Raw genomic sequence first — 14,678 nt, 5'->3', positions numbered from 1 at the left:
GATAAATGCGTTTGTACTGTTGCTAAAAGGCCCAATATATATAACTGACTAAGAGGCTGCAAAACATGATAAAATGTTAATTAATTAGAAGAAATTTGAACATTTACATAAACTTGAATCATGATAAATTACATTAAATTTGAAATCCTGAATGTTTTGTTAAATATTCTTGTTCTAATGCTTTTGTGGTCATATAATTTACACCTCATAGCTAATAATGAGGCTCAGTGCGTCATCCTGTGAGTCACTTTTGCAGCGACTTCATAAAAGAAATTCAAGTAAGTGGCCCTTGAGTCACAAACAGTAATGTGAAATGCACACAATTACATTTTCCTGCAGGTACAAACAATTAGTGGTAAAAGGAGGAAGAAAAGACAAAAAGAGATAAAAATCAATAGAAATTTATTTTCTTACTTATCAAAAATATCTGCGACACCTTTGCATAGATGGACACAAAATAGCTTTCATGATTGTTTCATGTGATTGTAACAGTGAGAAGAAGCACTGGGTTTGGAGTATTTTGGAGGGTGGTGACATGGGACACCTTTCTTTTCTTTTTTTAACAGAAACTGAGATGTGAATCGAAACAAACACAGATAGTGGTTTGTGTTTGTGAAATAACGTGTATATCATTATCATTATTTTCTCTGCATCCAAATAGACAGATTCGTCCTTATAAATAAGGATTACAATAAATATTCCAAATATATTACTTCTTGGGTTGTTAAATACTTTTCAAATATATATTGTGTTTTTGTGTCACACAAAAAGGGGAAAAGTCTTTATGATTCATTATTATTTTAACTTAAATGCTATAATGCTCCTCTATCACAAATAAAATGGGAATGAAAAGTAAGAAATAAACATAAAAGTCTTCAGAAACAGAGTCTGCAGCTTCTCAAAATGACTTCTTCACAGATCAGGAAAAGCACACGGATCCATTCCCATGTGTTTGGTTTGAAGTTTATGTGGGTTCTGCGTCACGTTCTCACACCGACAGCGCCCCAGAAATGAATCCTTCAGCTCCTCGTCAGAAAACGTCCTCCAGTAAATTCATGTTCCCAAAAACAAAAACAAAAAAATTCCTTCTTCTCGCAAAGTTGGAAATCCACACAAACTCCACAAGTTTTCCACCAGGAGGAGGGAAGCTAATCCAACACACATTTGTCCACGTCGTGCACAAACACAACTTGTCTCCTGTCAGCTGAGCGCAGACGTTCAGTGGCGCTCAGTTGGCGTACTGTCTGTAGAAGGCGACTTTGACGCGCTCGATCTGGTGACACAGTTTGATGGCGGGGCCGAGCTTCAGGTCCATACACTCCTGGACTGTGGGCAGAGTCAGCAGCAGCAGCGCCTGACCGTCGATGTCCTGCACAGGAGGAGATAACACATTTTTACTTCACTTTTAAAACTAAATTCACAGATTGTTTTAAGAGAAAAAGATTCTATTTACAGGAACCTACGTAACAAAGGGAAACGAGCCTTTAAATAAGTAAGAAAAACCAACCAACTTCCTCCTGACAAGTTTTCCAGAATTCTGACTTTTATTTTTTTTAAATGAAGCAGGAAAAAATTAGCTGTAACCATCAAAGAATAAAGAGGAGTTTGATCGTCGTGCTGCAAGTGATTCATCTGACGTCACGAGGTGAATAAATATCTGATCACACACGACTCGACTGAGCGCCGGAGATCTGAGCGGTGACACAAGACAAATATTGGCTCAACGTGTTGTAAGGTGGAAAAGCAGAGGAAAAAGTAAATTTACCTTTTCCTGCTTAGTGTGTGTGTGTGTGTGTGTGTGTGTGTGTGTGTGCACGCGTGCATGTACCTGCTCCTGGAAGATGTTTGCCAGCGACGCACAGTCAGTCGAGTTGATGAACTGAACCACTTCGTCTACCGTCCACTCGAGAGGGTTTCTGTCCAAAACCAGCTGACCCTCCTCCTCCTCCACCTGACACACACACACACACACACACACACACACACACACACACACACATATATTAAAGACAAACTTACTTACACAATAACATGCCAACACCTGTGCAGCTGTTCTTTGCACATACTTTGACTAATTCAGGCTCCAGTTGTGCTGCTGCCTGTGGACTGATGTACAGTTAATCAAAGTGATTAACCTATTGATCATCACAGAATCACCACCAGATGAATATGTTGTTGTATCTCTAATGTTCAACCAGTAAATGATAATTAGTCACAGATTTTATCCTTCACTTTGGGAGCAGGTTAAAGTATCTGCTGTAAGCGTCTCACTCCTCCCGTCTCACCTGCACGTCTTGTCCTTTGGGCGGCTGGTACTTGCTGTCGCTCTGGTTGTAGGCCGACAGCGAGCGGGTCGACCTCCTGCGGCCCTCGGAGGCCTCCTGGCCGGACCCCGTGGCGTTTCCCATGCTGACGGCCCTGCGCAGCGTCGCGGCCCGGCGAGGGCGGCTGCTGGTCACCTCCACCGAGGAGGCGTCGGTGTGGTCGTCGCGGGGCTCCGAGCTGTTGCCCTCGCTGCCCGACTGCAGCGCCGCGTCCTCGTCCTCCTCTCCCTCGTCGCTGTCCTGAGGGAAGTCAGACGGCTCAGAGTCAGAGAGGCGAGGCGACAACCTCAGACTCCGCTCGCTTCTTCATAACTGTGTCAGGAGCCACTTCAGTTCGTTTTAAAAGTTTTAATTAAACATTTAGATTCAGAGATTAGGAGCTGTTAAAATAACTTTACTAATTAGACTCGTTAACTATATTTTTATTCATTCAACAAACAATCAAAATAGATTTTCATGAATTCTCAGAGACTTTCAAACCGTTAGTGTTTTGTGACATATTCTCTGTTCACTGTCTGTAAACTAGCTGATGCTTATCGTCATATATGGGAAATGCCATAATCTCATTTCTACTGTTGTTCCATTATGAAGCACTTTCACAATAAGAGCTGCACATATTTCAATATTATCGTGACAACATGCAGCCAATCAGTTACAGCGGCTCTGCTGACACTGAACTTTGTGTTTGAATAATAAGAAGTTCGCTTGTATCTGAACAGGAAGTGAGTGTGAGCGTCTTCTTCTGTTTTTTTTTTTTTTTGTCCATTTGTTTCTAAATTATTCAGCTGTTTCTCGTCCCGTGAACAATGTATTTTTTCTAAATCTTTTTATATGATGTTTGTTAGCGGTCACGCTGACGGTCAAACCTGACCACTTCCTCTGATGTCACACAGGAGGAGACATTTGAGCTGGACACACACACACACACACACCACACACACACACACACAACACACACACACACACACACACACAGAGGTCTGGAGACTGAAGTTCCCCGTCAGTGACGTTAATCATGACTCATGTTGTCTTCAGATTTTCAACTTTCCGCTGACTCGAGGAGCCAGAAGAGTTCTGGTTCCAGTCTGGTCGGATTCTCAGATTCAACAAACTGCTCGTCATTAAAAATGTACAAAACACTTTAGTCATTTAGTGGAAAGTAAATACAAACAGGGAAAACTTGTTCTGATTCTTTGAATGTTAATATTTAAGTTGTTAAGTTCTTAAGTATGAAGTTTACGATTGAAAACTCTCGTTGTTAAAAACGGATGAAAACTGAAAACTTTAATACATCTGATGTAGAATTGGAGGCTTTGGATTCGTTCAGTTAAATCCACCTTTTCTTGATTGATCGATTAGTTCCTTGGTCTTTAAAATGAAAGCGACGACTACAGATGTTTCGTTTTTATCCAAAACACAGATTCAGTTTGCAATAATACAAAACAAAGAAAAACATTTTCTGGCATTTTTGAGCTAAAAATGACTCAAATGTTTAATTAATACTTTTTTTGTTAATCAGCTAATCAATTAAGGGACTAATCATTTCACCTCGACATTATTTTAGAGACCCAAGATCAATATAATCAGGTGCAGCTCAGCTCCTGATTCATCTCAGATTTTCTTTGTACAACATCACACAAAAAAACGTGAGCACATATTGAAACTGAACTTGCAGCGAGTGTAAACTTCCTGCCTGTGTCGTATTTATGGGTGAGTTTGTTTATATTGACACACTGTGATGCGAGCCGGAGCGTGGAGGACGCCCGCTGACACAATCCGAGAGAGGAAAGAAGACGGACGAGGTGGAGAGAGAAGACGAGACGTGTTATCTAACCTGCGGTGAGCCAGCAGGAGTGTAGTCCACAGCGGACGAGCGTCTCTTCTTCTGCACAAAGATAGCTTTCCTCTTCTTCCTGCGGCGCGTCGGCTTGGCCAGCTCCCCCTCCGCCGCCTCCTCTCCTCCCATCGGCTTGGACAGCTTCCTCTTCTTCCCATAGTAATAAGCTGTGCGCACACACACACACACACACACACACACACACACACACACACACAGACAGCAGACGTTTAAAAACAATGCATCCCAGAAACAAAACTCAGCCTCTCATTCATCAGAGGCAATTACCCTCTGATTTACGGCGTCTTCATAGCTGTGGCGAAGGAAGCGATGCGTGTAATTACAGAGACTCACTGTATTTGGTTTTGGTCTGAACGAAGCAGTTCTCCGGGCACTTGTCGGTGACGAGGACGGGGCTGAAGAGGTTCGGGCAGCACTGCAGCTTCACACACACCTTGCGGCAGAAGTCCGGGATCTGGTCGGCGAGGCGGACTATCCTGATGGTGGAGCGATAGGTTTTCCCTTTATATCTGGGAGCGAAACAGAAAAGGAAGGAGGGGAGCGAGGACGTTATTTATTAGAAGAATGGATGGATAATTAAACTATCTGTAATCCATCATGGCGCTCAAGAGTGAGTGATGACCGCCTGTGAAAGTGACGATGTGAAAGTGGCTGACGGTCTCGTTGATGAGGGCGACACAGGAAGAGGCGGAGTGACGCAGGGTCAATGTCAGAGCTAACGGCTAAGGTCAGCTGAGGTGAGCCGATCTGTCGGCGCCGTTCAAGGACGAATCTGATGCTTTTCTGAAGTCGGTCTGAACTCAAGCGACTTCTTCAAACTTTAAATAAATTCCCACGAGAGGAGAAATGACATCCTGTGACTGAACCTTTAATAACACTAAGTTTTTCTCTCCAACATTTTAAGAGTGAGTGCGCAATAAAGAAGAGAAAGAAAAGAAAAGAGCGATTTGATGAAAACGAAAGAGTCGAAATGGAGAGAAAATGATTAGTTGCTTAATTGTTCAATCAGAAAATAAATCAGTATTCTATTTAAAATAAAAGGTTTTAGTCATTTTTCAGGCAAGAAAGTCAAATATTTTGAAAAAAAAGCTAATATCTGTTAAAGTACTTTGGAACTACATTTTTTTCAACCCTTGAACTACCGTATTCCTACGCTCCGTTCTGTCTGATGGGCGTAGTGATACAGTAGTTCAGCGGTTGAGAAAAATGTAGTTCCAAAGTAAAGGGCTGTTTGACGGCAAGATAAAGCTGTGAAAATTTTCAAAATAAAGCGAATACTTAACTTGATATTCGCTTTTTCTTTTTTTTTTAAGTGAATCTACTGCAGGTAATGCACTGACTATAGATGACTATAGATAAATTACCTCACACAACCCCACGTCTAATATCCCCAACTCTCACTTCCACCATTCGGCCGTCAGGTCACACCAGATTTACAGTTTCTATCATGTGGGTATGAGACACGTCGACTCCCCGGCCTCATCAGATCTGAGTAGACTGAACTGAACTTGGAACCTGGTTCAGGTTCCTTTGTAAAAACAGCTGAAAATCATCTAAATATTATAAATGGTAATCAAAAGGAAAGAGGACAAACAAACTAATTATTCCATCACGCTGATACTGACAGATACATTTCCCTCTCATGTTTGTTTTGTCGGGATGAATTGAGTTGTGTACTGAGCCTCCTACACCGCAGACACCAGAGTCAGAAATAAATTGGCTCTTTGGGCCATAAATGCCCCAGAAAATTAAAAGCAGCCCTCTTTTTTGTTGTGAAATCAAAACATTCATGCATGAATGTGATCACTCTGCTCCGCAGGCCACCGCAGGTGACTCACTACAACTTGTTAGCGGCCGATTCTTATTCGTTTTCAGCCGGAAAAACGGGGCCAGTTTTTGATTAGAAAACACCAAGCGTGCAGCCTGAAGCTGTGGAATAATTTGGCTCGGTGCAGCTGGTGGTCGTGGTGGTGGAGGGAAAAACGCAGACCTCACACAACAACAAAAATCAAATGATCAAAAAATTAAATGCTAAAATATTTGAAGGGACGGAGAGTAAAAAAGACAAAATAAAAAAGGCAGGTTTTTCTGTGAGGTCTGGTAATGATTTTAACAGCGGGACAGATGTGATGGTTTCTCTGATTTATTATGATTTAGAAAACATTAAGCATGAAAACCAATAGGGGGTGAAATTTTAGGGCTTCATAGTTGAATAAAATTGCCCCAGATCCAGCGAATCTCCAAATCGAATGGGAAAAGAATCTGTTCTGGCCTGTCGTGGTGCTCAGTGTTTGTACTTTGGGCTCCTCACTTGGCTTTGAGGGTCTCCTCTTGGCAGTCCCAGCTCTGATCCTCCAGCTCCTGCAGCTCCTTCAGGACTCGTCCGGGCTTGTAGGCGGCGTTGATCAACATGCTCAGCAGCTGAGGGCGAAAAAAAAAGAAAGAAAGAAAGAAAAACGAAGCACAACTCAGATTAAAAGAAATAAACTCCTCGTTCAACTCAACAACTTTCAGGAAGAATCACGAGTGAGCGCACACAAACAAACTGGAACGGACAGAAACACACAGATCACGCTCGTCTTTACAAAACTGCAAGCTTGCTCACACACACACACACACACACACACACACACACACACACACACACACACACTCACACATAAACAGAAAATGCGAGTGCACGCACAAACACAGTCTCTGGAGAAATTAAGAGGTTGTTTTGCTGAGCGGTGGTGATGGTGTGTATGTGTAAACACACTTGACTGACAGCTCCTCACATTAAAATGAAGGCGCCGCTGAGAAACGGCAGGTGGTTAACAAGACATCGCCGTCTCGCCCTCCATATTTCACCTCCTCCCCCTTTCAATCTCCGCCGGCCCTCCTCTGCCTTTGAAAGTGTCTAACTCTTTGATTAAACCTGCTCCCCCCCCCCCCCCCCCCCCCCCCCCTGCACACACACACCTCTTTGAGGACCAGCGTGCATTTTCCGGGTCCGACGGCCTGCGGCAGCTCCGCGATGCGTCCTTTGTTGAGGTAGGGTCCTGAGAAACAGCGGTGGTTGACAAAGATCTTGGAGCAGCAGTATCGGCCGTTGGCGGAGCCTGAAAGATCGTGAACAGGACGGTTAACCAGCAGCAGCTCATTAATTACCCCCCCCCCCCCCCCCTTTTACCTCCACATCATCGTGCCTGCTTTATTATCATTACAGATGAGTCACGTTGAGTCATCTGAAATAAAGAGTCTGGGATCTGAGACTAAAATGAAACAAATCTTTCAGGTTATTTGGAATAAAGATTTTGTGTTTTATTTGAATATTTAAAAGCAGCTGTTTTACTCATATTATATTTTAGTTCGAAGCCCTTCCCTCAGGCTTTACCGGTTCAGCTGCAACAGGACTAAGAACTCCTTTATTCTTTTCCTGTGTGCAGTAACCCGGCTACATGTGCACATGTAAATAGTCTTTTTAAACTGTTGTGTGTTTTATTGTATTGTGTATATTTTTTGCATTTATGTTTTTTTCTTTTTTTAATCTGTTCCCCTGACAGCAAATCAAGCTTTGGGCTCCTATACGTCGAGCGGCCTCGGTGCAGAATCTCAGTTTAAATGCTCAGAAATATCTATTTTTTAAAAATGAATTCTTCTTTTCTTCTTCTCTGGATAGAGCGAGAAGTTTAACAATACAATCTTCTTTTTGAACAAAGAAAAAACATTTCACTTGAATGTGAAAGACTCTGACTGTAGAATAGATGCTGAATATCTATGTGGTCCTTGGCTACGGAGCCTTTTGACAATGGGACTTTCCCGTCCACTGCCACAGACGCTCAAAGACACTTTGTCTCATCCTTTTTCTTTTCTGTGGAGCTTAACTTTATTTAAATGAACTGGCAGAATGGTTTTAAATCCATGCTGTCATTTCCTGTTTTAAAGCCTATGAAGTTGTATGTCTTATTGTTTGTTTGTTGTTTTGTAAGTAACTGTATTTATTTCTCTTTTTGTTAATATCATTAGTATGTAACCCGTTTCTGTGACTTCAAGGGTCGACTGAATGATGCTGGCAGCCTCCCGACTACCTGGAAGCGCACCACTACTGCTGGGGGTGAATAGTAATCAGGTGAGGGGATGAATATGCATGAGCGAGTGGGTGGTTTTTAAACAGGGAATTTGGAAAAGAGGGCAGGGGTCTCACGGAAACAATGCTCAGCCCCTCTGCTCTATTTGAGCTTCAACATACATGTTGTTTATTACATGTAAACGTAGCACAAACATAACTGTGTCTTCTGGTTTCAGTTGCTCACATGCATCCAGACATACACCTACTGTCCACCGCCAATCTTCTAAAGGAAATTAATCATTTTTACTTGAGGTTTGTGGCTTGTTTCTATGTTGTTGTTTTTATTTAAGTTTAATATAGATATGATGGATAAAACTATAAAAATAACACTGAAGTTGTTTTTTCTTTAAAGAGAGATTCATTTTAAAGCTCCTCCAGTGTAAAGGTCTGTGTCCATGTGTAGTGTGATTATAGATCAGCTCTAGCTTCTATATTAATACTGTGAAAGTATCAAAGCCTCAGTCCACAGAGAAATGCACACAGCCTGTATTCAGAAACTGAGCCTTAAAACCAGCCGTCAGGACTTCCTGTAACTTTGTGATGTCACATCAAAGCAGTCACCAAGCTCCGCCCACCTGGACCCACCATCCAAACCTTGCAGGATTTGGTTTCTCTGAGTGTTTTCAACTGAAATCTGCTATATTTCTATTGGATCACTCAGAAAACAGTCAGCCAATCAGAAGAGAGGCTCAGAGCCTCCTCTCTTCTGATTGGCTCACCGACCTGTTGTTACTAGAGCTCCAGAGAGAAGCCTGAGAGAGGAGATGTGAAACTACACTGAGATGGTTTTTGGTTCTTAAAACCACAAATATATACATCTATCTATTAGATATATATGATATCTTCTTAAAACTTCAAATAAAAACAGGAAATGTGTCAAATATGGACTTTTAATACACTTTAACATGGTTGGAAAAAAGGGATGCTGCATCTGTGCTTCTCTATTTTTTCCTTATTTATCTTTATGTGGGTGTATTTTTCTTGTTCCAGCTGATAAGAAGCCAAATACAGACATAGTAGTTTCACTACAGCTACAATAACATTTCCTGGCAGAGAAATGTTTCTGTTCTCTAATGTATTAGTGACAAATGAGGATTTCAATAAGCACACAGGGAAATGTTCTTCAGTTGTGCCAAGTAGTTGGACGGTTACACATTTAATCCTCTTCAGACTCTGTGTTGCAACACGTTTAATTTGACATAAATTAGTATATACTATCATAAAGTGCCATGTCTCTGCGTTGGTTTTGAGCAGGTTTACATCAGTGCAGAAATAACTATGTGAGAGATATAGATATAGTTCTGTTCTGTTATTTTTATATCAAACTGAATGTGCTGAAGCTGCAGAAGAAGAAAAACAAACGTCTAACTGTCCCAGTGAAGAGGAAATGAGACTCAACTGGCCACAGTGCAAAATACAGCCACAAGTTGCATCTTGTTGTAGCGTCTTCAATAATCTTTTGAACCGAATCAGGAATGCACAAACACTCCTTTTCTTTGAACAAGATGAATTACTTCGCTGTCGGTTTGACTTTCATCGTCCTGCATGTAAACAACGGTTGTTTCTCTTTCGGGTCGGGTCTGAATAAGTCACTTTGGAAACAACACGGCACAAGTTTGGAGTGAATGCAGTCGGACTGATGTGAGATTACAACAGCTGAAATACACAAGGAGCACGTCGCTGTAATAACTTTATCAACTAATTATCATCAGCTTTGCACAAAGGAACTAAATTAATTTAATGAAAAACTGAACTGTGATATAGAGGATCAGTCTATGAAATTACTTTGATGATTTATTTATTAATTTACTGATTTAATTCAATTACAATTTAATTACCACTGGTACTTACTAACTTGCCAAGCAGTTTCTTTACACCACTCCCTGTTAATGCCTCAATCCCACACATGTTAAAACAAGAACGTCTCCGGCCTCTTTGATGCATCATTAGTGGGTTTGGGATTTTAGTTTGTTTAAATTATTTATATATATTGTATTTATAATATAACATGTATGTTTAATGTTTAGTTTTGCACTTTACATGTTTTATTTAACACAACAATGAAACTTTTATCTATCTATCTATGAAGAGTGAGCGTAGGGGACAACCTCTCTCTCTCTCTCTCTCTCTCTCTCTCTGGTCATTGATTCATTGATTAAAGGGCTTCAACAGTAAAATAGCTTTTGTAAATCTCGTCAATAACGCAGCCCAAAAAGGATTTTGAAGTTAAAACACAAACTAAAGACCGAGCAGCACAAAGAGCGGGGGTTTCCCTCTCGCTCCCAATCACAGCAGCTCATTAGCGTTAATTACTGGAGATAAATCATGTGCGGCGTGGCTTTTGATTACCTGGATCCATGGCGACGGGCTGGCAGTGGTTGACGGGAGTCATCTCCAGCGGCTGGGACGGCGCCAACCTGCGGGAGAAAGGCGATCAATCCGGTGAAAGTAATCAATGAAATTATCCAACTGATGTAACCAAACAGGAAATAACAGAGGGACAGAGTGATCGCTCGGTCAGCTGATCAATCGACACGGCGGCTCCTACAGTGAGTGTAGGATTTAGAGGCAGGTGGGGGGATGAAGTGACCGGGGGGGGTGGGGGGTGGGGGGGTATTGATGAACAGATTCCCCTGAAGGTGAGAAATGGAATCAGAGGTTAGACGAGAGAGCTGACAAAGTGCCGGTGAAGACCACATATTTCTCCCGCTCTCGGGGACCCGCCATTTCCTGCCGCCGGCGGTGTAACGTGTCATTTGTCAACAAAATCAATCAGCGCCCCGGGGAAAGCAATTTCTACTTTAAAGAGCCACTGTTTTAATTAATGGCTCCGGAGCGACAGAGAGGGAGAGGCGGCGAGAGACGGCGAGAAACAGCGAGAGGAGTTTCCGAGGAAAAACCTTCACTCAGGTAAAAAAAAAGAGGCGTGAATGAAACTATTTTCCAACCCTCGTGATTAACTGTCGTTCAATACGGGAACAGTCAGTTTTACCAGTGTTGAGTAAAAACACAAAGACGGAAGAATTATCACTCTGTGATCGTACAAGGTGCTCAGAGCTAAACCAAAGGAAGCTAACTTATTATTTGTTGCTTTACATTCAAATTGAAACATATGATTAAAGTCATGATATAAATGGGGATTAAAACTATATTATATCTCATGGTATAGAAACTGTGATTATAGATTATTATCCTGGGTTTTAGTGGATAATCTGAACCGATGGTTCACAGAACTTAATCAGTTTCTATGTTGTATTATCTCGCACAGTTGTAGATTCATCTGAAGATAGAAAGAAAACAAAAACCTCTGAATCTCTGAATTTCAGCCTTTTAGACAGTCCAGTGACAGACTCCTGTCTACCTCCAAAAACCCACATCAGTCTTTCTCCACCTGCAGCAACTTTGGGTAAATAAATGTTTGTTTTTCTTACTGTTTCTCTGGCTGCACCACCGCTATCTTCTTCTGCTTCTGGCCTGTGGACGAGACAATTAAAGACAGACGGAGTTTGTATCGAGGCCGTCACTCGCTGGGGAAATATACAGTGTCTGTGTGTGTGTGTGTGTGTGTGTCTGTGTGTGTGTGTGTGTGTGTGTCTGTGTGTGTACATACAGACAGGTTTGAGCGGAGGGGTCAGAGGGTAAGCGTTGGCCTCGCACCAGCCAACAGGGAAGATGTCCATGGAGTCGACGTCCACGATACGCTCTGACAGGGGCTTCGCCACACCTGGAGACAGGTAGACAGCAGAGAGAGAGAGAGAGAGAGAGAGAGAGAGAGAGAGAGAGAGAGAGAGAGAGAGAGAGAGAGAGAGAGAGAGAGAGAGAGAGGACGGGTGAGGGAGCTGTCACACACAAACACACACCCACACACATACGCACACTGCTTTTTACCTTCACTCTGAGACACACAGCAGGAGTCCTCTGACACTTAATCCTTCTTACACACTCAGACACACACACACACACACACACACACACACACACACACACACACACTCAGACGTCTGTACCTTCCAGTCGGAGCCACAGCAGGCGTCCTCTGACCTGTGTGATCTGAGCCACACACACCTCCACCGGCCGGTGAGGGTTCACCGCCTCCAGCCACATGTCCTTGGCAAAGCCTCTGCTCTGCCATGCCTGAACACACACACACACACACACACACACACACACACACACACACACACACACACAGGAGAGACAGAGGTAGAGTTTACTCCACGTCCAGGACAGTGATCTAACCAGGCGTAACCTAAAACTGGAGTCACATTACAAGATATTCAAACTGATTTAACCCTGAGTTTCGCCTCGAAGGCTTTAATACAAGCTGCCGGTTCACTGTGTGTTGCGCTGCGCCAGAGGCGGCCCGGCCACGAAATCTTGGTCACCATCTGTGTCGGACCGCACAGTGTCAATGTTGAGGGAGATTAAGGTTGTGTGATGAGAAGCTGTTTGCTTTGCTCTATTGGCAACATCAGACCTTATCAGATTGTTTCTGTCGGTGCCGTTTTCACAGACTTTCATCACAATGGAGACGTTCTACGAAAATATGATCACCATCATCCGTGTGGGCTTTTTTCTAAATGACCAGGACACTGAAACAAAACGGTGAGAGCGTAAAGTCCGGTCACGCCGCTCTTACGTCGGGGAAGCAGGCGTCGGGAACTGCTTCGGTCCCGCTCTGCTTCAGGTAGTCGGCCCAGTCGAAGTCCTGGCCCTCGTATCCTCGGGGCCTCTCCAGGCCCACGCCGTTCTTCAGGCACCACTGGACGGGCAGGATATCAGGCGAGTTGGCGTGACACACCACAAACCGTGGCTTGGCATCGACGGAGAGGTCGTCCAGCGTGACCTGGAAGTAGATCTCGTTGTAGACCTGAAGAGGGAAAAAGACTTTTTAGACATTTTTAAATCAACGTCCACAGAAACATAAAGGTGTGAATCTGCTTCTTCCTTATTCTCCTTCTTCTTCTTCTTCTTAAAGAGGCACCTGCTCGAGCTCGGAGGTTACAGGTGTAAAGAAAGATGCTTTCAAGGTGCATCATGGGAAACGGTCGACTCTGGACTAAAAGTCAGGATATCTCTGATGACTCTGCTGCTGAAGTGCAATACTAAATATGCACTGAAGCAAAATATAAAATAATAATAATAAACAAAAACTAAAATTACAATTTTTAAAGCCAGTTGTACAGTTTCAAAAACATATTTTTGTGTTAAATTCAAATGTGTTTTATTTAATAGTATTTTTTCATATAATTAGCACGTGTAAATGTACAATCCCTGATTTGTGACGGTTCAAATATCCCAAATAAATCTCCAAACTTTACATTTGTGTCCCATCTATTTAAACTATTGATTACTGACACAAAAGGTTGCTTATTTAGGATTTGGATGTCACACACTGAGTCTACTTGTTATTATTATATAACACATACAACTCTACTTATTACGAATACAGCATAGGAATAGTTTTATTAATCAAAAGTAAACTGCTCAATTATAATTTACAGCGAATAAAAAGAGTGATGATGACATGAGGATGAGAAGAGCGAGGCCAAAATGTGCTGCTGCATTAATAAAGGCATCTGAGGAATGCAGGAGGGAGGAGTCCGCTTGGTATTCGTGCCTCCCCCGAGGAGATTATGTTTTCACCCGTGTTTGTCTGTTTGTTTGCTTGTTTATTTATCAGCAGGATTGTGCAAGAAGAAGAAGAAGAAGAAGAAGAAGCCAGAGAAGAAGCCGCCACATTCTGGTGCAAATCTGGTTAAAGAGGCAGATCCAGGAATTACCACTTACGAGAAAGGGCATTTTCTGCCTCGGGGGAGGTATGTGCTCCGCTGATTGCCAGTCTAGTTTTAGATATTGTTCTGTGTGACTCACCTTGGTGACAGAAACGGGGCAGATCTTGAGCTGCTCCCACGGAGAAACCATCTCCAGCTTCATCCCCATCATGAAGGAGTGCCTGGGCAGGTCTACGTGGTCCTGACACAGTAAAGTCAAAACTTTCAGACGAATGTGCTCCACTTCTGATAATTCTCTCTCTCTCTCACACACACACACACACACACACACACACACACACACACATGCACACACACACACACACACATGCAAGATAATGTAGGTCACGCATACGCTGCTGGGTGGGCCTGTAATGAAAGAAGCGCTCGCTGAGGCAAAGTGTTATTCCCAGTTTAATGGTTAAAGAAAAGGCAGATGAAGCGACACCAAACTAAATGTTAATATTTTTTTATTTTTTAATTGATGAATCGATAATCTATGATTTATCTTTTGTGTTTCATTGTGCTGCGATGTCTTTTTTCCTTTCATTCGGTGTTGACAAAGTTTCTTCCGTCTGCATCTCCTCCTGCCAATTACCTGATTCGTCTTC

General features: G+C 42.6%; 1 protein-coding gene across 4 annotated transcripts in view; it reads right to left on the bottom strand.

Annotated features, from left to right (window-relative positions):
- Window positions 1-385: 385 nt before the first annotated feature.
- The window catches only part of sfmbt2 (Scm like with four mbt domains 2), a 46,612-nt gene continuing 32,319 nt past the window's right edge, over window positions 386-14,678 (bottom strand). For all 4 annotated transcript variants that reach the window (XM_056367573.1, XM_056367572.1, XM_056367575.1 and 1 more), the window contains 13 exons: window positions 14,168-14,269; window positions 12,933-13,163; window positions 12,301-12,427; window positions 11,904-12,017; window positions 11,725-11,767; window positions 10,643-10,710; window positions 7,144-7,283; window positions 6,494-6,603; window positions 4,516-4,691; window positions 4,159-4,328; window positions 2,286-2,564; window positions 1,829-1,951; window positions 386-1,369 (listed from right to left, as the gene is read on the bottom strand). In XM_056367573.1, the coding sequence (XP_056223548.1) occupies window positions 1,229-1,369; window positions 1,829-1,951; window positions 2,286-2,564; window positions 4,159-4,328; window positions 4,516-4,691; window positions 6,494-6,603; window positions 7,144-7,283; window positions 10,643-10,710; window positions 11,725-11,767; window positions 11,904-12,017; window positions 12,301-12,427; window positions 12,933-13,163; window positions 14,168-14,269 (1,824 nt within the window). In that variant the 3' untranslated portion in view covers window positions 386-1,228. The remainder of the gene's footprint in view (window positions 1,370-1,828; window positions 1,952-2,285; window positions 2,565-4,158; window positions 4,329-4,515; window positions 4,692-6,493; window positions 6,604-7,143; window positions 7,284-10,642; window positions 10,711-11,724; window positions 11,768-11,903; window positions 12,018-12,300; window positions 12,428-12,932; window positions 13,164-14,167; window positions 14,270-14,678) is intronic.

Source organism: Seriola aureovittata, chromosome 22 (assembly GCF_021018895.1).
Source record: "Seriola aureovittata isolate HTS-2021-v1 ecotype China chromosome 22, ASM2101889v1, whole genome shotgun sequence".
Classification (NCBI taxonomy): Eukaryota; Metazoa; Chordata; class Actinopteri; order Carangiformes; family Carangidae; genus Seriola; species Seriola aureovittata.
This window is presented reverse-complemented; position numbering and strand designations above follow the sequence as displayed.